At 39.8% G+C, this 24,865-nt stretch overlaps 1 protein-coding gene across 4 annotated transcripts in view; it reads right to left on the reverse strand.

The window, feature by feature from the left end:
• Positions 1–473: 473 nt before the first annotated feature.
• The window catches only part of rps6ka2 (ribosomal protein S6 kinase, polypeptide 2), a 387,513-nt gene continuing 363,121 nt past the window's right edge, over positions 474–24,865 (reverse strand). For all 4 annotated transcript variants that reach the window (XM_060830971.1, XM_060830970.1, XM_060830969.1 and 1 more), the window contains 5 exons: positions 24,549–24,710; positions 16,654–16,730; positions 10,363–10,480; positions 5,783–5,920; positions 474–1,736 (listed from right to left, as the gene is read on the reverse strand). In XM_060830971.1, the coding sequence (XP_060686954.1) occupies positions 1,611–1,736; positions 5,783–5,920; positions 10,363–10,480; positions 16,654–16,730; positions 24,549–24,710 (621 nt within the window). In that variant the 3' untranslated portion in view covers positions 474–1,610. The remainder of the gene's footprint in view (positions 1,737–5,782; positions 5,921–10,362; positions 10,481–16,653; positions 16,731–24,548; positions 24,711–24,865) is intronic.

The raw sequence follows: 24,865 nt of genomic DNA on the forward strand, positions 1-24,865 counted from the left end.
GCTTTGACCAGCAACACATTTGCAGCTGTGATCTCCAGCATCTGCAGACCTCATTTTTTACTTGCAGATTGTATACATGTTCTTTCTGTATGCAATGAACAGAGCATTGGGTGCCAAACTACATTATGCAATTATGCCAGACCGTGATTGACAATGTATTGGAAGCTTCATATATTAACGCACAATTTTCCCTCTATGCATACAGAAAGAACATGTACACAAATTGCACATGCTTTAATGCAAAATAGGGGATAGCAGTTGTATGTATCATTTCCCAGGTTTATGCCTTTAACAATCAGAATCCATCTGCCTGTTCAAAATTTAAACAATACTTGGTGGTTAACTGTCAGTCATTGTTAATTGGTACTATTTTCCATGGAAATGCCTTAACTACATACAATCCACTTACCAACCAATCAGAATGCTCTTATTTTCTCAAAAAGTCTTTTCTTTTTACTTGAATACTTCTTGCAAATTGTCCTGATTAAGGGCAAGACCAGAAACTTCAGCAGAATGGGTTAAATTTATTGTTGGATAAGGACAGAATCCAGCTCAACAGTAGTTCCCCATGAGTGCTTCTGTCATTACTGTCAAGGTTCATATACAAGCAATGACTTCTTGGGTGTGAAGTTAGAAGCTAACTGCTCATCATTTAGTCCAGTAGAGGTCAATGTCTTCCAGTGAGAAACAGCAGGAAGAAAACTAGGAAGAAACATTGTTTCCCAGGACCTTCTTTGATTGTTAATGGTAGAATTGCAGCATTACTGATTCTAACACTAATAAATGCTCTATTAGGGCATAATACTCCTTTCAATGTAAGCACATCATACAAGACTACAGACGAAAGCCACATTTAGAAACAGAACTATGTAAAATCTAGTCAACTGCAGACTGCTATTGCATTGTCTTATCACACGTATCCTTCAATGAAAACAACAGTGCTTGCAGCCTCGTGTCCTTTCATACCCAAAATACATTGTGCTTCTTGCAACTTCACATTATTACAGGACATTAAAAAAATGCAACTATAGGATATGAGAAAACATCAATGAGGGTGTTTGATTGATTCACAAACATTTCTTTGGAGCAGAATTGCTGTCTCCCGAAAAAAAATAAAAACAGTTTCGCCACCATAAACCTTTAAACAGGATTCTCAGTAGAGAATGCTCTGCTCCAAACTGATGTAACTTTTCAGTCCCTTTTTTTTAAACGATTAGAGGTAACAACATTGCTCCACTTTTTCAAGAGCATCAAATACAAGTGTTTTCTCAAAGCACTTGTTTATTTCTCCTTTTCCATTTATAAAAGAGATTAAACCTAGTTTACACAACCAGTATTTGCCCATTCTTTTCAAACATCATCAGGCAAAAAAACTAATGTACTCCAGAAAGGGAAGTGGTGTTTGTTCATCTCCTGTCATCTTTACAGTGCTGCAAGTTAGGTGAATGATCCTTTGTTTTTGTCAAACACTGAATAAAAGAAGCCTGAAACTAGGCTCAACCTGTGTGAATACTTTGGGTCAGTTGGGGCTTCTTGCATTGGCCAGGAAAGGACCACATATTTTTACATATAATGAATAGAAACTTCCTAGAGATGTTGTTCAATAGTTGTTATAGTCTTGTAGAAGTCAATCTTTTCATTCCTCTTCGTTGAGCCAGGTTTGATGCCATTACAGGTTCTAGTCTTGGTGCCTGAGGCGTGCGGTTTAAAGCAAAGTACGTGGCAGCCATTGCACCCTGCAATAAGATTTAAAACAAAATCAGTGAAGTGGACATTACAAGCTACATTCCAACTGCTTGAGTACTAGATATAGTTTAATTGTCTCTCATCTCTTTCCCTTATTTGCATACAAACTTTCCTACACAACACCCATGTGACTGTTCTTAGTATGAAAGGCTAGACAGGAGTGTTGGCAGCTAGTCGACCTTAGAGAGCATCATAGTCAAAACAAATCACAAGTACACATTGCAGTAATAGACAATGAATGTCAGTTAGGAGTTAGATCTGTAACTAACCTATCCTTAGGTAAGTGGGATTTTAAGAAATAATTTAAAAGAGGGAAAATATGCAGTTGGAGCGATATTTTTTATTCATTCATGGGATGTGGGTCACCCAGTGTTAGTGTCTGGTCCTAACTGGAATCAACCATGGGTCCGGAGTCACATGTGGACTAGACCAGGTAAGGAAGGCAGATTTCCTTCCCTAAAGGGCATTAATGAACAAGATCAGTCTTTTAAATGATGATCAACAGAGTCGCCAATTAGACCACTTTTTAAAAAAATTGAATTCAAGTTTCACCTCTTGCCATGGTGGGATCTAACCACAATGTCTTCACAGGCTAACCTGAGGTCTGGAATACTGGCCCTGTGACTTTACTGCTGTGCCACAATCTTCCCTTGGTTAATAAAATAGGTTTTTGGCTGCATTCAAGGGACAGAATTTAACAACAAAAATTGTATAGCTCAACACATTGTTTAACGGTTGATTCAAATTGGCCTTTGAGCCACTATAAAAGAAATGCAGCAAATTGGAAGTGGGTAGCATTTACCCCACATTTGCTGCATACTTAGACTGAACAGGCCGGGGCTGTTTTCCCTGGAGCGTTGGAGGCTGAGGGGTGACCTTATAGGGGTTTACAAAATTATGAGGGGCATGGATAGGATAAATAGACATGGGGTCAGGGAGTCCAGAACTAGAGGGCATAGGTTAAGGGTGAGAGGGGAATGATAAAAAAGAGACCTCAGGGGCAACATTTTCACGCAGAGGGTGCTATGTGTACGGAATGAGCTGCCAGAGGATGTGGTGGAGGCTGGTACAATTGCAACATTGAAGAGGCATTTGGATGGGTATATGAATAGGAAGGGTTTGGAGGGATATGGGACAGGTGCTGGCAGGTGGGACTAGATTGGGTTGGGATATTTGGTCAGCATGGATGGGTTGGATCGAAGAATCTGTTTCCATGCTGTACATCTCTATGACTCTATGACCCCAGCAGCATATTATACATGCAGCAAATAAAGAAGGAGCAAATGACACGCAACCCAGAGGAAGGGAGGAAATTGCAATTGAGATGGAAAGCCAATGATTTGTCTTATTGTTTAATTTTTGATTTTCTGCCACAACTTTGGTTAGACTGTCTAAGGTAAATCCAGCTTTATATTTCCACAATTAAACTTGAATTGCATTTTTGTTTGAGAGGAAAATACATTAATTAATGAGGTTAAGTATAAAAGCAATCAGTGTTCCTGGATTTTCCACTGGGGAAATTGTAGGGCCAAAGATGTGTCTCTGAATTTTTAGTTGTGTGCTATCATTATTCCCCATCCTAATTGGTCGGAAGAAATTCCCACATTTTCCTGGTTTTTGATATATTCCATTATTGTCGATCTAAAAGAGTAGATTCATCTAAAGAGTCATCAATCGATATAGAATAAAGAACTTCGGATGCTACAATTTTGACACAAAAACTGAAATTGCTGGAGAAACTCAGTAAGTCTGACGGCATCTGTGGAAAGAAAGCAGAGTCAAAATATTGAGTCCATTGACCTTTCTTCCAAACAGTTCAGAAAAAGGGTCACGAGATTCAAAATGGTAGTTCTGCTTTCTCTGTCAGACCTGTGATTTTCTCCAGCAATTTTTGTTTTTGTTTCACCAATGGATATATTTACTTGACTTCTCTTCTTACCAAAAACAGCCTAATTATATTTTTAACACTGAACCAGGATTAAGCATCTTGGAAGAAATCCCATATTTTGGCACTTTCTAGTCAACTTGTATCAGAGATGTTATTACACTTTTCTGGAGCAGGATGAGACTTGAACCTAGGTTTCCCAGCTCAGAGGTAGGCACTGTGACACAGCACCCCGAAATCACAGACTATATGAAGATTAAAGGGATTCCTTCCTCCGTTGGCTGTCAACAAACAATATAGAGTTTTTAGGAAGTCTTGACCTCTGACCGAAGTCAGAGGACAGTATGCTAAAAGGAAAACAAGTTTTAGTTTGTGGTGATATTATATTTCTCTGTCAGTATTCTGAGCGGGATTCAGCAGATTATTTCTACATTTTTTACAAGAATGAAACCATGATTATCCACAAAGTCATTTATGCACTGCTTCATGCACAGAGTAGAATTAAAACCATCCCTTGATAGCATTATATGACACTCATTATTGCATTCTCCATTTAGATAGATCAGATCTGAAATACCTTACCTCAATTTTCCGGTGACACCAAGAAAAGCAGCTTTCCCAAACCCTTCAATCTTGACCTACAGCACCGCTGACTGTCACCAGTAAAGTCCTCTGTTACCTGGCAACTCTCATTACACAACTGCACACCTTGCTCTCTTCCTCAAAATGAGGCAGCCAAGAGGTGAAGCTAACCTACCAATATTGCTGGACATCCTTTGTTTATCCAAGAGTTGTTAACCTGTGTTTGAAAACTGCATTTCCTGTGATTCCAAGTGAAAACACTTTCACTTATTACAGAAATTTTAAAGTCATGATCTTTCACCTCCACTGTATGTTTATTGTGATTGATGACAGAAGTGAAATCTATCCACCAGTTGCAATGCACCACAATACAATGATTACATTGAACTCTCTTACTCACTGGTTTCCTGGACCACTCCGACAATCAAAAATGGAAGCATTAAGCTGAACTGGACAAATCCAACAGGATGAAGAACAGTCAGCAGCAGAAAACTGTGGGAGTGAGGGCAGTGCTGCACACTCACTCAGAACGAAAGTCAGCAGTGAGAAGAATGAGTAAAAAGTGAGGTCTGCATTCCTGATGAAGGGCTCTGGCCCGAAACATCGAATTTCCTGTTGCTTGGATGCTGCCTGACCTACTGTGCTTTAATCAGTGAGAAGAATGAGGCAAGATTGCTTGTTACCAGCATGTTAGGGCTGAGAGGAGGATTTCTTTCTAGTCCACCGCCATCAGCCATGACAGCACCAAAACTCCTGTGGCTCCTTTACTTTAATACGCTCAACTGACCCTTAATTATACTGAGTGGGGTGCCGGTTTCAATGCCCAATCCCCACCCTCTGTACTATAGGGTCAGTTTAGGGATAGATGAGAAGATGTCCTAGCACTGGTTTGATTACACATTCCCAGCTGGAAACATGGGCATGTAATATCCCATCCCATCCTATATATTCCATCTCTTTCCAACTGATTTTTTTTTTGGTAATTACTTTTCCTTCTGGATGGTTTTGCCACATTAAACTTTTTCTCACAAAACAGCAACATGATTGTTCCACTGCCCATTTGGTGCAAGTACAAATTGAAAATAAATGAGTATTTATTGAATATTGAATATTGTCTAGGTTCGACTGTCACGATAAACCTATTTCACACTGTGCTCATGCTGCTGTAATACTAACACACTGCTGCACAGAAGGCTGGCATGATGTTCAGCATCTATCATGCCCACAGTGTCTCAGTTTTCTGATTTCTACCATGATGCTGAAGTGATAGATTGGAAGCGATTCAGAGTTCAACCTCAGGACTTCCTTGAGACTGGTTATGGAGTATAGAAAGAGGCTACAAATGGGGTCTTCAGTTCATTGCATTGATGATCATGAGAACTGTACAGACCACTACTTGGTGTTCTTTATGACAAGTTGCTAATGGTCCTAAAAGAGTATTTTGGGTACTTTCACTCCTCAGTAAGAACACCTCCCTGCAGCCATGCAGAAGGGACGTCAGAATAGTGAGTACAGAAGATACAGAAGTAAAAGCCATGCCTACATGTAAACAAAGTGACTGGAACTTGCCTTGACTAAATGAGCGTCATGTCTGCTGAGCTGATTCTGAGATAGAAATTCCCGATTCACGATCCAGGGATGTCGAAGGACCTGTGCAGCTGTGTGCCTTTGATGAGGATCTACATGCAGCAGTTTAGATACCATATCCTGCAGAAGAAATTTCAATATATTAGACAAACAACAACTTTCATCTCCTTTGACCTGGTCTAAGTTTATCTGATTTAATTCCTGTGAAGAAACTTGGAATCTTTTGCCACATTAAAGGAGTGAGTTGTTTTGAAATTATATCCTGTAAAATCTCAAACAGATATACAGATTAACCTCTGCATAACTTTGCTGCCAGCTATTTTGGTAAACGCACCTAATTATTTGAAAAGAATTTGTGCCTCTGTGGTATCTTCCACATTGTCAGTGCACCCCAAAGCCACTTACAGGCAACAAATTACTTTTTAAATATGCAGTAATAGATACTTACATTTAGATCGCATCTTTTATGTCGTGTAATGTTCCAAAGTACTTAATAGCCTCATTATCTAAATCTGACACCAAATCTCATTAAAGGATTTCAATACTGATAATTAGAAGTTTGATCAAAGATGTCGTTTTTACAGAGACATTGAAGTAAGGGGAGAAAGGTGGACAGTTTGAAGGAGGAAATTTAGCAGAAGAGAGATTCACAAGGAAGCTGCCTGGGCTGCAAGGTCTGTGTTACAAGAAATGATTGGATAGGCTGGGATTGTTTCCCTGGAACAGTAAAGGTTGAGAAGGAACCTGATAGAAGTGTATAAGATAATGAGGCACATAGGATGAATAGGAAAGCTCTTATAGAAGTTATAAGATATAGAAGGTTAAGAATAGAATTGAGGAGAAATATTTTTACCTACAGGGTGGTAGGAGCTTGGAACCCACTGCCTGAAAGGGTGGCTAAAACAGAAACCCATAACATGTAAGCATTAGATTAAAAATATATATTCACTTGCAATGCTATAATGCTCAGGTAAAGTTAAACTAGTGTAGTGAATCCTTTGTTGACCAACATGAGTATGATGGGCTGGATGGCCTTTTTCTGTACTACAAAGGCTAATGAGTCTATGAATTCCAGAGCTTCAGGCCTAGTCACAGTTTCATGTTGTTAGCACAGTTGTACACTTTTCACCAAGATTTTAATAAGCAGCAAAAAGACAAATAAACAATTAATCTATTTTCAGTCATTGTGGGTAGTGATAAATTATGATCAAAATAGCTCCATGATTCTGATGCTAAAGTAAGAACCTTGATTTTGCACCTCATCTGAAAGATGTCATTTTTGTTAATGTCTTGTTAAGGTTTGTTAATTTTATTGTTCAGGTTAAATGCAACAGGGTTGTAGATATTAGTTGTTTTTGAGCACATATAAATAATTTTGGGGGCTCTTATGGCACAGTGAATCTGAGTCAGGAGGCCTGGGCTCAAGTCCCAGCTGCTCTGGAGGTCTATAGTAACATCGCTGAACAAGCTGACATAGGAATATCTATAAATAATATGTACAACCTTGTTGATGGATGAGAGTCGAAAAACTAATTAGGCCAATAAACTCTCTTTACAAAGAAAAAACATGTTGTCATTTGTCACTCACCAACTAGTTTTAAATCTTTATCACCTTTGACAGTCTTGGTACTTCACTGAAGTGGCAGTCTAGAAAATGGTAAGAAATTTCTACAGAGGTCATGATGTTTAGTACCATTAATTTGGCAGGAGAAAGGGTTGCCCCAGTGCTAAAGTGATGTTGACTAATCAGAAGGATCACTATCAAACTTCCAACCCTTATACTTGAGTTTTGAATAGGGACTAAAGCCACAATCTCTGTCACGGATCAGTCTCCCTCCTGGCGATAGAGCCTTCCCTATGATCTTAGTGCATCACATGATGTGGTCTCGATATCTAGTTTGTGCTGAGTATTTTATTTCAGTTAGTATAGTGGCTGCAATAGTATTTAATTAATCTTAACTTCCATTTAGGTAACCGATGGAAGATTTCTGCTGGAAAGTAATTGGATCTAATTGTTGCAGGTGACCAAAGATGAATTCAAAGTGATGCCATTAGGGACAGGAAATCAATGCTAGTTTTGTTAGTGACCTCTACATCCTGTAAATCTGTGACACAACAAAAATGAAATTAATTATTTCTAATTATGCCTCTCAAGCCAATCTTTCTAATGGGTATTTGTATGCAATTAATTTTGTAATATTTTTGGGGAATGCAAATAATAATGAATATTGTGCTCCAGCTTGGGATGCTGAGAAAACTACACGAGTAATTAAAAGTATTTTAAGCAGAGAAACACTGGCTCTTGTGGAATCCTTGCAAACAGGATTCATTTGTCAAATATATTTGGGGCAATTTCATATAAGGAATATCCTGAAAACATTTTGCCTTTGAATGTTGCGTTGATAATTGTTCCTTGTAAGCTAACATTCACTGACCAAAAAGTGCAAGTGAAAGAAATATTTAAGGATTAACTTTGCTATCATGAAACAAATGGAAATCTCCTAGATCAAATGGATTTATGCAAGTTATCAAGTATCTGACAGTTTTATGAAACAGACTGCTGAGGTCTAAACAATTGGGGGTCCTAAAGGAGATGCATCTTGTAGTGTCTCATAGAATGTCATAATGTCAATAGAGGACAGATGTGCCTTTTTTTTAAGAATTCAAAAGACCATATTTTTACCATAAGATTGCAGCTACAAGGTTCACAGCTTAAATCAAAATGATTTTATGAACAATAATCAAAGAACATGTATATTCTTAACTATGCTAACTTGAATATCCAACTGCATTAAAAATATTCAGGATACAATGAACACAGTTGCTTATTTTCTAAACTGAAATTTTTAACTTAAATTTCCTCCAAAGCCACTTGACTAACAGCCCAAATTAATGTCAGATAGTTAGCAACTTAGCCTGAATATTGCTTTGAAGATTTTCTTATAGTTGAAATTTCTTTGCATTTCTGCTTACTTTTGGCAAGTTTTTCTCCTTCAGTCACCCCCTGGTAGACTCCCAAAGCAGCAACAAGCCCTAGTGAGCATCTGGAACAGGTCAGCATCCTCCTGGTAAACAACTCAGGTCAGCATCCTCCTGGTAAACAACTCAGGAACTCAGGTCAGCATCCTCCTGGTAAACAACTCAGGTCAGCATCCTCCTGATTCTCATATTCTCTTTCTCTTCTTGACTTGTGCTTTGTTGGCTTAGTTCCCTTTCTCTCTTTTCTTCTGTTAATTCCTTTTCTTTCAGACTATAGCTTTTTATGATCCAGCCATTCTTATCTTCTTGAGACACTTTTTTTTATTTCAACATTTGCCTCATGACCACTCCCTTTGGATTCCCACCACGAAACCTTTTATCATTTAAACACTCCATTCCTAGACATTAATTAAGACAGAGGGGTATCGTCCTTCAGAGGATTCTTCATCTCTACCATAAACAACAGAATATATTGGGGGTGGGGGTTGGGGGGGGGGGGGGGGGCAATGTAAGTGCTTGAGAGGATTGAAGATCACAATTAGATCAATCTTGACCATCTGAGTAGCACAGTAGGCTTGTGGAACAGAATGACTTTCTCCTGCTCTTTTTTCTCGTTTTCTTCTGGGTTCATTGACCTTACCTTTTCCTTCCTTCTCAAACTTTCTGTTTTACTTGTTCAAAACCCATTACATTTCTAACTATACCATGTTCTGCCAAAAAAGTCATTAAAGTGATTTTACTAATTTTATTTCTCTCTCCACAGATCCTGCCAGGTCAATTGAGTAGTTCAAGTACTTTCAGGTTTTATTTCAGATTTCTGCTGCACATTCCTTTGGGTAGGTTGGAGTTATTCTCTTTGGATCAGGGGAAATCAGAGTTGTCAAAAATTAGGGGGATATAAAATAAAAAGATCAGGAAGTAATAGAATTAAATAATTGGAGAAAAAGTCAGAGAAGTGTTAAGGAGAAATCTTTGTACGCAGAGAGTGCTGTGTATCAGGAACTCACTGCTTAGAAAGGGTAGCAGAAACAGAAACCTCCTGTACATTTAAAACATTTACATATGCCTTTATATATGCTATAATCTGCAGAGCTTGGGCTAAGTCCTAGAGAGTGAACTTAGGTTGGCGAGCTCTTTGTGGCTAGCTGAGAAGTTAGTTGAATGTTCTCCTGTGTTACAACTTTCTACAATTCTGAATTATAATTGTTCCATTTCTGTGGAAGAGATGGATTGGCATTCATGAACAATTATTAGTCCATTAATATGATTTTTACACTATTAATTATTGGACAACTTTCTACAGTGAATTTAATGAACAATTAATGTACAACATCTTGAAAATCGCAGGGGGGTTAAGCTGTTTCATGAAGCTATCAGCTCGAGATCAATGTTGATTGATCAGCAAGTTTCACCAATACAAAATTCACAGGATATCTCTTGCTTTCTACACGTTCTGCTGAATTTGCACATTAACAATATCGTGCATCATACACAGTACCATTTTTCTTTCAGTAACATTTCCCACAGTATTTGAAAAGCACTGCCTACCGATTTATCTGCTGGCCTACATTAGTGACACTCACCTTGGCAGCATCAGAAATTGTGTCCCAGTTTCCTCCACTGAGGGCATATTTCCCACTTCCAATGCGAGCCAGGATTTCTTCAGGAGTATCTTCAGGCCCATTCGCAAATGGCGTGAATCTAATTGAGAAGGACAAATTTCATTTGAACCTTTCGATTTCATTCACATTTTTATTTTATGAACATTGCTTAAAAATCTCAAAGACATTGCACGGTAAAGATTATTGTCAATTCCACATTTTTAATATGGTTATCTCATAAACAGATGTTACCACAATTTGTATGTTACTGAAAGGGGCTGAAATGTAGCAGATTATTCAGGGGTAAAACACAGACAGTTTGATTAAAAACTTGGGTCTACCGTCTTCACTGAGTCAAATATCATAGCAATGTACTCACAACTTTCTAAGAAGCATCATACTCCCAAAACATGCAAAGTCTAACTGATATAATTGAGAAGGAATGGGGCTAGAAAATTAGGATGAAAACGGCGTCTCTATGGAAGGATGGAGAGTTGAAAGGGATACAACTTCAGAGAAAGGATGAGCCTTTGATGCAGTGCAGTGTCTGGTGAGGTGAATGGTATTCAGTGCCCATGAGTGCAAATAAGCTAGGGTTCTTGAAGGTTTTGAGTGAAAAGGGGGTTCCTTGGGCAAGGTAAGCCTAAGGCTTCCTTTTGTCATGAGGTGAGCTTTTTCTCACCCACAGGAAATCTAAGTTCATTTGTTTAAATTTACCTGCTGGACATTTCAAATCACAGTTGAAAATGTGTTGCTGGAAAAGCGCAACAGGTCAGCCCCAGTTCACAGAAACTCTAACAGGATGAGGAAGCTAATTCATGCAGACCTGTGAAGAATTTTATAGACTAGGTGTTAAAGCCCTCATTGGATCCAGTCCACAGATTTGAAGAGAAGCATGCAAACTTCTTACTTGCATCCTTCTCTTGTCGAAAGAACAAGTTAAAATTGGAGCACAGAAGAAAAGCAGCAGAGTTTGAGGAGAAAGTGAGGGGCTTCATTTTACCTGAACCCTTTCTTAGTTTCCCTGAAACTAAATTTCAAACCAGCCCATTGAGACACAAATCAAACAGAAAACTGAACTTTTCTTGAAACGTGAATCTATTTCCATGTGTTTTCAATCAGGAGCATTCATAATCCCTGCGTACAGAGGAAAGGTAGAGACACATGGCATTTTGCCTCATTTTCCTTTTTGTGCTGGATGCTCACTTACAGGGATTGTGCCTGGATCAGATATGATTACACAACAGGGTAGTGTCAGTATGCCTTCTAATGTCATTTCACTGGGTCACCTCTGTCTTCTTCATTTGTCATTTTCAAATCTCTGCTAATTTTTGGAAATGAAAGCTTCACAATCATGTGATTTGTCTGCTGAACTATTTCTTCCTTGTTTCTTCTCCATAAGATACCAATTCACGCAGAGATATTGTTCAAGATCCAAGTCTCCAAATGAATGGACTGCTGAACCTTCAAACTCTCTTTTGTGGTACTATCTCAGAGGATGATGAACATCTTGCTCAAAAGCTAAGCAGTAAACTAGGTAAAAAGCCTGATGTGCTGTTACACTCTCTCTCCTTGTAAGCTACTTCTCATTTCAACATTAAGATCAGGTTTCCACCAGACCCATTTAAGATATAAAAAGTTCTAAAATACTGGAAGCAATATGCAGTTTAAAACAACTCAACGGATTTAAACATTTGTGACAGCTGTTGAGCACTCATTTGTCCTTTAAGTACAGAGATTTAGTTTAAGTGTTATTTTTAGTGAGATAGCAGTCAGTGCATGAAGATAGGCTGAGGGGCTCGTAGAAATTAAGAGGGCACAATGAATTGAGAGGGGAGAAAGATCTTTGAGTAGCTCAGGGGATGGGGAGCATCAGTAGGGATGGGACAGATGAAGTATTGAACAAAACTGGGTGGGGGTTAATGGTGGGTTGACTAAACTGCAGATTTTCATGGAAACATGACGTAGAAATGCCACAGGTTTTACACATTTCAATGTGATTATATGATAACCTTGTATTCTGTCTGCTACTTCTTTGTCCAATCACCTAACCTAACTAAATCTTTCTGCAGTCTCCCTGCCTCCTCAATGCTACCTGGCTCTCCACCTACCTTTGTATTGTCTGTAAACTTAGCCAGAATGTCCTCAGTTCCCTAATCTGGGCCATTAAAGTATAAAGTGAAAAGTTGTGGTCCCAGCACTGACCCCTGTGGAACACCACTGATCACTGGCTGCCATCCATTCCCTACTCTCTGCTTTCTGCCAGACAGCCAATCTTTTATCCACGCTCACACCTTATCTCTAACACCACGGGCCCTTATCTTATTCAGCAGCCTCCTGTGCGGCACCAACTTACTTGTTATCTCTTCAAAGAATTCTAACAGATTTGTTAGGCATGACCTCCTCTTGATGAAACCGTGCTGAATTTGCCTAATTTTACCATGCACTTCCAAGTACTCAGAAATCGCATCCTTCACAATGGACTCCAAAATATTAGTAATGACTGAGGTCAGGCTAATCAGCATATAATTTCCTGTCTTTTGCCTTCCTCCCTTCTTAAACAAGGGCATTACATTAGCGATTTTTCAGTCCTCTGGAACTTCCTGACTCCAGTGATTCATGAAAGATCACTACTAAAGCCTCCATTACCTCTTCAGAACTGTGGGATTTAGCCTATCTATTTTGAGTGATTATTCCACTTTCAGACCTTTCAGTGTTTCCAGCACCTTCTCCCTGGTGATGGCCACCATACTCATCCCTCCCACATGACTCTCTTGAATTTTTGGGATATTACTCTTGTCTTCCACTGAGAAGACTGACACAAAATACCTATTCTGTTCCTCAGCAATTTCTTTGTTCCCCATTACTACATCTCCAGCATCATTTTCCAGCAGTTCAATGTCTACCTTTGCCTCTCTTTTGTCCTTTATATATCTAAAAAAACTTTTGCAATTTTTCCTAATATTACTGGCTTGCTTATTGTCATATTTAATCTTCACCCTCTTTATTCCTTTCTTCATTGTCCTCTGTTGGTCTTTGTAGGCTTCTCAATCCCCTGGCTTCCCACTGCCCTTCGCCACATTATATGTTTTCTGTTTTGCTTTTATGCTGTCCCTGGCTTCCCTGGTCAGCCATGGTTGCCTCATCCACCCTGTAACATGCTTCTTTTTCCTTGGGATGAATTTTTGCTGTATGTCTCAAATTATTCCCAAAAACAACTGCCATTGCTGTTCCAGTCTTTCCTCCTCGGTTTCTCTCTCAGTCAATTCTGGTCAGCTCCTCCCTCATGCTTCTGTCATTGCCTTTGTTCAACTGTAATACCATTACATCTGATTCCACCTTCTCCCCTTCAAATTGCAGAGTAAACTCTATCATATTATAGTCACTGCCTCCTATGGGCTCCTTCACCTTAAGCTCCCTTATCAATCTGCCTCATTGCTTCATTTTCTGTTCCTTAGTGGGCTCCACCACAAGATGCTCCAAAAAGCCACCTCGTAGACATTCCACAAATTCATTTTCTTGCAATCCACTAGCAACCTGTTTTTCAGAGTCCACCTGCATATTGAAATTCCCCACAATCACTGTAACCTTGCCTTTCTTACACGTCTTTTTTATCTCTTGGTGTATCTTATACCCCAAATCCTGACCTCTGTTTGGGGGCTTGTAGATAACTCCCATTAAAAAACCAAAAAAGATTTTTTTTTTTACCTTTTGTGGTTCGTCAACTCTACCCATACAGATTCTACGTCATCTGACCCTACTTTGTTTATTGCTACTGATTTAATTTCACTTTTTAACAAGGCAACCCCACCTCTTCTACCCACCTGACTGTCTTTTCAATAGGTTTTATATCCTTGGATATTTAACTCCCAATCCTGATCCCCTGCAGCCACATCTCTGTGATGCCCACAACATCATACCTGCCAACCTTGATCTGCACCACAAGCTCATTTACCTAATTTTGTATACTGCGTGCATTCAGATACAACACCTTCAGTCCTATGTGGACCATCCCTTTTCTCATTGCCATTCATTTATTCAGTGTCTTTGAAGTTTGATTCCTCACCCTTTCCAAACACTCTGTGTTATTTTGTGTGCTGGGGACTTTAATAACTTCCCCTGAGTTCTCCCTTCTTTTCACATTTTTCAATGCAGTTGAATCCACTGCCACAGATGTTATCCTGCTGCTTTGCTTCACATTGGTCATTCTACTTCTTGGAGTTTTACCCTTCCTTTCACCCCATTTTCTCATTTAAAGTCCTGTACTCATCATGTACTTACCACCCTTCACTTAATGCATCTTAGGGCTTTGTGAGGAGCTGACAGGATGCGGTTCCAGTGGTTCTGGTGTATACATGTCTCAACTGCAGTTAAGAGGAGCAAATAAAGACTCATGGCACAAAGGAGGCCACTCAGCTAATCACATTCTAGACAGCCAAAATGAGCCTTTAACATTGGCCTACACAGATCTTTTCCCAGATTTCATCGAAATCTAATGGAATTGTGATCATTCCCACTGAAATACTCTCTTCCTGATATTCCTTCAAACTCTCCAGATTTGGAGAGTTTGAAGGAATACCTTAAAACCAAGTCCCGAGTTGTTTCTTTTATTGGGCTTGTTATATTGTGTTAAAAAGATTTTCTTGAATGAATTTTAAGATTTCTGCATCTTTTTACAGTGAAGTTATCTCAGTTAATATTAGGACAGTTGAAGCCCTTTATCTATCTTTATGTTTCTGTCTATTTTTTAAGAATTAGGGTTAGAATAAGAATCCTGACAAAGGATAAGACATACAATTAGAATCCTGACAGTGTGGAAACAGGCTCTTCAGCCCAACAAGTCCACACTGACCTTCTGAAAGTAACTCACCCAGACCCATCCCCCTACCCTATATTTACCCCCAACTTATACTGCCCTGAACACCACGGGCAAATTAGCATGGCCAATTCACCTAACTTGCACATGTTTGGATTGTGGGAGGAAACCAGAGCACCCAGAGGAAACCCACACAGAGAATGTGCAAACCCCACACAGTTAATTATCCAAGGCTAGAATCGAACCCAGGTCCCTGGTGCTGAGAGGCAGAGTGGTAACCACTGAGCCACTGTGCTGGCCCTGTTTTCAGGAGGTTAGGAACTTAGGAACAGGAGTAGGCCCTTTGCCCTTCAAGCCTCTTGCATCATTCAATGAGATTGTGGCTGATATGAGACCAAACTCCATATATCTGCCTTTGGCCCATATCCCTTAATAAGTTTGCTTAACAAAATTTATCTTGCATTAGAGATTAACAACTGATTCAGCATCCACTACAGCTTTAGAAGAGTTGCCAAATATCTATCAACCTATGCGTGTAGAAGTGCTTCCTAACATCTGCCCTGAATGGTCTGACACTAATTCTCAGTCAATATCCTCTAGTTGTAGAATCCCCAACCATTGGAAATAGTTTACCTTTATTTATCCAGTTTTTCCTGATAATATATTGAAGTTTTGGTCAGATCACCCCTAAGATCTCGAGAAAACAGACCTAATTTGTGTAAACTCTCATCACAACTTAACCCCTGGAGTCCACACATCATTCTTGTCAACCTATGCTACACTCCCTCCAAGGCTAATATATTCTTCTTAAGGTGTGGTGCCCCAATCTGCTCACAGTATTCCAAGTGGGGTCGAACCGGGGTGGGTGGGGGGGGGGGGTGGGGGGGCGGGGGGGGAGGTGATGGGGGGCAGGTTTGTATAATTGTAGCATAATGTCTGCATGCTTGTACTCCACTCCTCTGGATATAAAGGCTAGCATTCCATTAGCTTTCTTGAATATTTTCTGCATCTGTTTATGACATATTAAAAAATCTATGCACCTGAACCCCCAAGTTCATACCATCTAGAAAGATCCCCAATGAATAACCTCACATTTGCCTACATTGAGTTCCATCTGGCACAGTTTGCTAATTCATTTAGCCTATCAATTTCCTTTTGTAATTTTATGCCATCATGTACACTGTCTATCTTCACATTTGGTTATCTTCACGTTTATTCTTCTATCTCCATGACTACTTGTGTGTCAATAAATTACACTCAGCAATTTGAGTGTCCCACTTTGGTTCCTCAGTTTAATTGGCATGGCCATATGGCACTGTGCTAAGATTTGAGCATTCCATCACAGCAGAACAGTAAACTTTGGGGTGATGAGGGACAGAAAAATAAATTCATGTTATTTGTTTCATTGCCTAGTAGCTGCTCACACATTCCATTGATGAAAATATTTGCTGGCTTACCCTGCTAGCATAGTGTAGAGTAGAATCCCCAAGCTCCACATGTCACAAGCTGCATCGTATCCTTGCCTCTTGAGCACCTACAACAGAAATGTGACAAAGGTATTACTCAGCTTAAGGCTATACAATGGCTCAGAAATTAAGTCTATTTTACCATTAAGTTGGTCAAATTGTTGGGAAAACCATGATAAGGGCAGCATGGTGGCTCAGTGTTTGGCAGTACTGCCTCACAGTGCCAGAGACTTGGGTTAGATTCCAGCCTTGAGACACTGTCTGTGTGGAGCCTACATGTTCTCCCTGTATCTGTGTAGGTTTTTGGCAGCTTGGTTTCCTCACACAAGATGTCCAGCTTAAGTGGATTAACCATGTTAAATTGTCTGTGGTGTCAAGGGATGTGCATACTTGGTGGATTAGCCATGAGAAAATTTGGGGATAGGATAGGGGCCTGGGTTTAGATGGGCTGCTTTTTGGAGGATCAATACAATATCAATGGGCTATATGGCCTCTTTTTGCACTATAGGGAATCTATGATTTGTCATCAGTAGGCATTAAAGAAATTTTCCCTTCCCTCACCCCTTGCTCACATGACAGGTAGGAGAGGACTGGATGGAGAAGAGGGAGACTAAAACTATCAAATATTTGTAATGCCAATCCCAGTTGCTAAAGCTGTGTCAACTTACAATTCAACTGTGACAGGTTTTGGTATAAAGTTAAAAATGACACAACAACAGGTATAGTCCAACAGGTTTTTTGGAAGTGCTAGCTTTTGAAGCACAGCTCCTTCATCCAGTAGCTGTGGAGCAGGATCATAAGACACAGAATTTATCGCAAAATATCACAGTGTCATGCATGCAACTGATACCATATATTGAACAAACCTAGATTCTGTTAAGTCTTTCATCCTTTAGAATGGATTGCAGGTTTCAGTTCATTGATACGTAAATACGACAACTTCTTTCAAGTCACATTCTTGAGATAACCTAAGGCTTTTTAAAAATATGTGACATCTCAGCTCAGACAATGCATGAAAGGTGAGAGGCTATCTTTATCCCCATCCTGAGTCATACTGGTTCTATCATGTGGCACAGTGGCTCAGTGGTTAGCACTGCTGCCTCTCAGCACCAGGGACCCAGGTTTGGTTCCAGCTTCAGGCAACTGTCTGTGTGGAGTTTGCATATTCTCCCCGTGTCTGCCTGGGTTTCCTCTGGATGCACTGGTTTTCTCCCACAGTCCAAAAGATGCGCAGGTTAGGTGAATTGGCCATGGGAAATTGCCCACAATGATAGGTGCATTAGTCAGAGGGAATGGATCAGGGTGGGTTATTCTCCGGAATGTCAGTATGGACTTGTTGGGCTGAAGGGCCCGTTTCCACAATTAGGGAATCTAATCTAATGTATTTCCAAAGTAGAAATTTATAAAATGTTACATGGATTGACTGCCTGCAGATTGTCTGCTTTTTGAATAAAATAGAATGTATCTGTAATTACAATTCTGCAAATGCAAATTCACCTCATAGACTTGTATGTGTGTGCGCATGCATGGGGGTTGAAGAGGGAGGGAGATAGAGAGACTGTGTGTATATATGAGAGAGAGAGAGAGAGAGACAGCGTGCGTATGTGCATGTGAGAATGTGTTTGCATGTGAGCGCCTCTTGAGGGGTGTGTGTGTGTGTGTGTGTGTGTGTGTGTGTGAGAGAGAGAGAGAGTGTAGAATGTACTGGGGTCACCTGTAATGTGACATGAACCCAAGGTCCCTGTTGAGGCCATTCTCATGGGTACCGAACTTGGCTATCAGCCTCTGCTTTGTGTTGTTGTGCAGCCTCAGGCGATTGTATGCACATTCTCCCCATGTCTGTGTGGATTTCCTTCTGGTCCACTGATTTCCTCCCACAATCCAAAGATGTGCAGGTTAGGTGAATTGGCCATGCTAAGTTGCCCGTAGTGTAGGTTATTAGTTAGGGGTAAATATAGATTAGAGGACTGGGTCTGGGTGGGTTACTCTTTGGAGGGTCGGTGTGGATATTTCAGGCAAGTCCATCTAATTCTAATTCTAATACTAATTCCAAATTCCGCCTTGGAGGATGGTCACCTGAAAATTGTTGAATGTCCCTGACCGCTGAAGAGTTCCCCAACTGGGAGAGAGCACCCCTGTCTGGTGATTGTTGCGCAGTTTCCATTCATCCATTGTCATAGCGTCTTCTTGCTCTCGCCAATATACCAGGGTATCCTTGCCTGCAGAGTATGAGACAGACAACATTGGCCGAGTCACATGAGTACCTGCTGTGTACAGGGTGGGTGTTCTCCATGTGGTATCCATGTCGACACTCTGACATGTCTTGCAGTGATTGCCACGATAGGGTTGTATGGTATTGTGGTCTATGTTGTCCTGAAGGCAGGGCAGTTTGCTGCGAACAATGGTTTGTTTAAGGTTTGGCAGTTGTTTAAAGGCGAGAAGTGGAGGCATGGGATAGGTCGTGGCATGGTGCAGGCAAGGATGCCTCGAGGCATGGTACATTGGCGAGACCAAGCAGATGCTGCAAAAATGGATGAATGGACACCGCACAAAGTCGCCAGACAGGGATGTTCCCTCCCAGTTGGGGAACCCTTCAGTGGTCAGGAACATTCAGTCTCGAATTTTCAGGTGACCATCCTCCAAGGTAGACTTTGGGATATGCAACAATGCAGAGTGGCTGAGCAGAGGCTGATAGCCAAATTCAGTATTCATGTTGATGACCTCAACTGGGACCTTGGGTTCATGTCATATTACAAGTTACCCCACTATACTATACACTCATACACACACACACGCACACACTCTTGCAGACCCTCTCTCATACACATGCTCTTTCTCAGACACACACACACACATACAACCCCCCCGAGAGGTACATACCGTAAACACACACACTCACATTCTCTCTCTTTCTCTCTCTCTCACTTTCCACACCCCCTTATATGCATGCTTGCTCACACACATATAGGTCTATGGGGTGAATTTGCATTTGCACAATTCTAATTGCAGATACTTTGTATTTTGTTCAAAAAGCACACAATCTGCAGGCAATTAATGCAGGCAGCCAAACCATGTAGCGTTTTATAAATTCCTACTTTGGAAACAGAACCCATCTGACTCAAGATGGGAATACAGACAGACTTTCAATTTACACCATTAATGCATTGTCTGTGCTGAAATGTCACCTATTTTTATAAAACCTTATGTTATCTTGAGAATGTGACTTGAAAGAAGTTCTGGGATTTATATATAAATGAATCGAAAACTGCAACCTATTCTAAAAGAAGAAAGGTTTAACAGCAATCTAGGATTGTTCAATGCACCGTATCAGTTGCTTGCATGATACTGTAACCTTTTGCTATAAATTCTGTGTCTTATGATCCTGCTCCACAGCTATTGGATTAAGGAGCAGCGCTCCAAAACCTAGTACTTCCAAATAAACCTGTTTGACTATATTTAGATTAGATTAGATTAGACTTACAGTGTGGAAACAGGCCCTTCGGCCCAACAAGTCCACACCGACCCGCCGAAGCGCAACCCACCCGTACCCCTACATTTACGCCTACCTAACACTACGGGCAATTTAGCATGGCCAATTCACCTGACCCGCACATCTTTGTGGGATTGTTGTGTCATTTTTAACTTCGTCCACCCCAGTCTAACGCCGGCACCTCCACATCAAGGTTTTAGTATGTCAGATAACCCATACTTCCAGTCAGCATCAAGAACTTCTCTTTCCAACACAACCAAATTATACCTAATTTACTTGACCCATTGCAATTTTTTTTCCAATCTTCTGCCGGAAGATCCTATGGGTCAGAGAGCCAGCAATCTACAGAAACACCAACAAAGTGATTAAAAAAGAAGCCACATCTCCTTCAGTAGCTGCTATTTTCTGATAAATTACAGTTTAAATGTCCCAGAATCCCACGGTCTGTTAGTGGGACTGTATAAGTAAATGGATAATTGTTTCAGTGGATGGGGTGTTTGGTGAATGAGGTGGAACAGGGCAAATTCTGGAGCTGGACCAGAACAGGGTAGAGTTGAGCTGAATTGGAATGAGGCAAAAGCAGAAGCTGGAGGGAATAGGAGGCAAAGTTGTGAGTTGAGTTGTGCTGCGTTGGAACCCCGGAGCTTGATTGGATTGGGTAGAGTTGAGAGCTGGAACAGAAGAGATGATGTTAGAATGAAAATGGAATTGGGACATGCATCAAACACACAGAGTTTGGACTGAATTAGAATGGGATGCAGTCAGGAAACAGATTGGAGCTGGGGAAGACTGGAAAAGTCATAGAGATAGGATAGCCAGAATTTAGGGGAATTTACTTATGGCTGCATGTTCTGTACCCTAAGTGCCAGGGTCAAGGTGTGACTGAGTGGCTGGACAGATGGGAAGATGAACAGCCAATGGCCATTGTTGATATCAATAAAAAGAGCTAGATGGTGTTACAGTCAGAATTTAAGTAGGAAATTAATGAGTAGTGTCTGTACTGGTACCACATGCAAGTGAGTATAGAGGAGGATAAAGGGATGAAAGTTGAGTGGACAGTTGTTTGAAGATGAAGGGCTTTGGGATCATTTGGAACATTGGAATTAGTTTCAGCAGATATTGGATCTATAGAGGCCTAATCAGAATTTCCTCGTGGAGTAATGTGCTAGTGCTACTGATGAGACATCTAACTAACTTGGAAGGGATGTGGGAACCAGGTGGAATATTAGTGAGGAACACTAAAGTCCACAGAATACTAGGAAAGATACATATTTCTGGATAACAAAATAATAATCTATTTGGTGGTTTCGGCATAAGAGGAAATGTAATAAAGTCTAAGTTAGGGTAACAGTGAGGTTGAGGTAGAGGTACCTAGTGGTCTGTTCCATGCCAATCAAATAAACAGCTTGTGAGGCCTTGGATTTTTTTTGACGTTGGAACAATAGAAGCAGTGTGAATGAGTGGGATCAGGCTCCCGTGGAACCAGAGTTTTAGTTCAACTTTCAGTCGTTGTTGGAGTTTGGAAGCTTCCATACATCTCTCCTCGTGACAGCAAAATGGTCAAGTTCACTCTCACTGCCAGAGTTTTCTCTTGATTATCTTCCCTCCCAGACTAGAGAAACATTGCATGTAAGACATTCGATTTGACTGAATTTGCCTTTTCCAAAGGTGTATTACTATATTGGAACAATTACTGTTTAGTAGTTAAATAATCTATTCTTTTGTTAAGCTTTCCAATAGAAGTAAAGTTAGACCAATTCTTCTTTCATTGTATTTTAACTATAGAATAAGAATAAAGTGCATTTTGCTTAAAGCCAAGTATTGTGACCGGTTGAATTACATCTGAAGCATAGTGCCTTATGCTTGCCTTTAAATTTAAAAAAAGGGTCTAATCTATCTCCATGATATATTTGAAACTGGTTTGGTCTGGTCCATAACAGTTTGCATATGAAATTTTTGTGTGTGGTAAATAACATAATGAGTTACAGGCACAGACAGACAAATGCAGATATGATGCAGTGGCTGTAAGGGAATGTTAGCTTAAAGAAGGGTAAAGCTGCTTGTTAAATATTACTGGATACAAAAAATTTAGAAAAGTAGGAAAGTAAGAAAAGAGGGAGGGGTGGCGGTATTGATAAAGGAAAACATTTCAGTGCTGGAGAGTTAGGATATCCCTCGTGTCAAAGACAAAATTTAACTTGGCTAGAGGTAAAGAACAAAATAAATTCATTGCACTGTATAGTCTAAACGGCATCAACTAATGGGAAAAGTGTATAGATCAGAATGTTAAGGAAAATATAGACAAGTAGAAGAATTATGAAGTATTTATAATGGAGAGCTCTAATAATCCATTAAGCATGAAAACATCTCTGAACTCTCAGCATTTCTGGGAGGAACATACAGCTATCCACCGCTCTCCACCCTACCAGAATCACATCTCCCGGCTCCTACCAACCCTATTCTTACCCACCCTGCACAAAATACTGAGTTTATATATTCATTTTCATTTTATGGAAAAGCTTTTTAATTAACAGTCTGTGAGAAATTTATGATAAATCTTTTGACCTCTGACAGAATAGCACAGTGGCTGAGTGATTAGCACTGCTGCCTCACAGCACTAAGGACCCAGGTTCAATTCCACCCTTGGATGATTGTCTATGAGGAATTTGTACATTCTCCTGTGACTGTGTTGGCTTCCTCTGGGTGCTTTGGTTTCCTCCCACAGTGCAAAGATGTTTAGATGGATTGGTCATATTAAATTGCCCACAGTATTGAGGGATGTGCAGGTTAGGTGGATTGACCATGGGAAATGCAGAGTTACAGGGATGGGTAGGTAGGTGGATCTGGATGGGATGCTTTTTGAATGTTTGGTGTGGACTTGATGGATCAAATGACCTGCTTCCACACAAGGATTTGATGACTACCATTTAAAGCCCTATTGAATCATGCATCATATTTGTCTTGAAATCTCTTAAGAGGTGATTAGTAATGCAGAGGACATAAGTTAAGTCTCTAAATGAATGATTTTAAACAATAATATGATGCTCCCCAATGACACAGTTGGCAACAGCACTGTGTGGTACTGAGCTTGATCACATAGGAATTACCCAGTCACCCTGTGTTCATATCCGTTTTGGGACAACAGAAGGTATTATTTATGAAAGTAGTTGGTGAACCTTGCTACAAATTTGAAGTAGCTTTTAGATGTCCTCCTCTGGTATAGTATCAGCAATCTTTCCTGTAAACAAACACATATTCCTGATGATAAAGGTAATTCCTGTTACCTATTATTCATCCATGTTGGCAAAACCTAAGCCTGCATAACAATGAGGCAACTTTCATATGAACAGAATGTGGTGATTTCCCTTTTGCAATCTTCTGAAAGGTAGATGAATAACATTAGCAATTACAATTTGATCCAAATTGTTGAACTGTTTATGTTTCAGTTAAATAAATGAGGAATTATGCTTCACTAACCATGTAAGTGTGCTGAAGTATATGTATTTTGCTGAAAGTCTTTTTTTCTCTGAAACCTTGGGCATTGTGAATGCTCTTCGGAAGCAGTAAAATAAGGTGACGCATTCCTAGTTGTTAGTAATCTTTGTGAATTCCCATTTCAGTGACTTTACTCTTTATTGTAAAATATACTTTATTTATAAATTATCCATAGGTAAATATAATAGATCCCAAATAGTTCAGTCCAGACTTTACAGAAAATAGAGAGGAATTTTGAAATTCCTCATTGGAGCTTCAATCTAGTTGCAACAAAAAGGCATTTTCTAAACATGAAAGGAAACTATTAACATTCCCATGAAGGTTACAAAGGTATTTTGAGTAAACTCATCGATATACCTTTATTCTAAGACTACAGCAGATGTCTGAAACAACTGACTTTATTTCATTAGCTTTAAATAGTAATATACGACATGTATCTAAATGCTTTCCAAAGAAAATGCTTCAAAATCCCAAAACACAATGCAGTGAATATAGATTGGCACCTTTGTGTTTAAAATATCTAAAAGGCAATTATTTTTGTTTTTCAATCATGCTATGGATTATCTGTTTTTGTAAGCATAGAAATGTTGCAAACTAGACTCATTATCCTCGGTACTTACCCAAAAGTGCAAGGAGCTAACTCCCACAGATTAATAAGTAATGTGTTCCAGACAGAAAAAAAACTGATGGTGCTGTTTGTGCAAATAATACCTTAGTAGGATTAAAAACATTATTATTGTTCTGATCAATCCACTTTAATACATCAATATATTCAAGAATATATTGGAAATATTAACACCGCCTGACAAAATGGCATTGGAAACAAGCATCAGTTTACAATTTTGATGATTTCTGTTAAGCACTTCAACAAAACACCATAAGGAATTGTAAAGCTTTTTACCTCAGGTGCAACAAAGTTGGCAGTATAACATGGAGTCATTAGAAGGCCATTCTCAGCTCGGAGTTGCTTGGCAAAACCAAAATCACAAATTCTAATTGATTCTGGATTTCCTGATTCATCCACATACAAAATGTTACTCGGCTTCAGATCTCGATGAACAACCTACAGGAATGAGAAAGCAGCACTGAATCATCGACTATAAATCACAAATGATCCATCTGCACCCGATGAGTTTGTGATGACTGCTGCCAATGATTTCTTGTTTGCTGGGAGTGCTGGATTCTACAATGATGTTTAATGCTGGGTATTCCAGCGCA

Source organism: Hemiscyllium ocellatum, chromosome 10 (assembly GCF_020745735.1).
Source record: "Hemiscyllium ocellatum isolate sHemOce1 chromosome 10, sHemOce1.pat.X.cur, whole genome shotgun sequence".
Classification (NCBI taxonomy): domain Eukaryota; kingdom Metazoa; phylum Chordata; class Chondrichthyes; order Orectolobiformes; family Hemiscylliidae; genus Hemiscyllium; species Hemiscyllium ocellatum.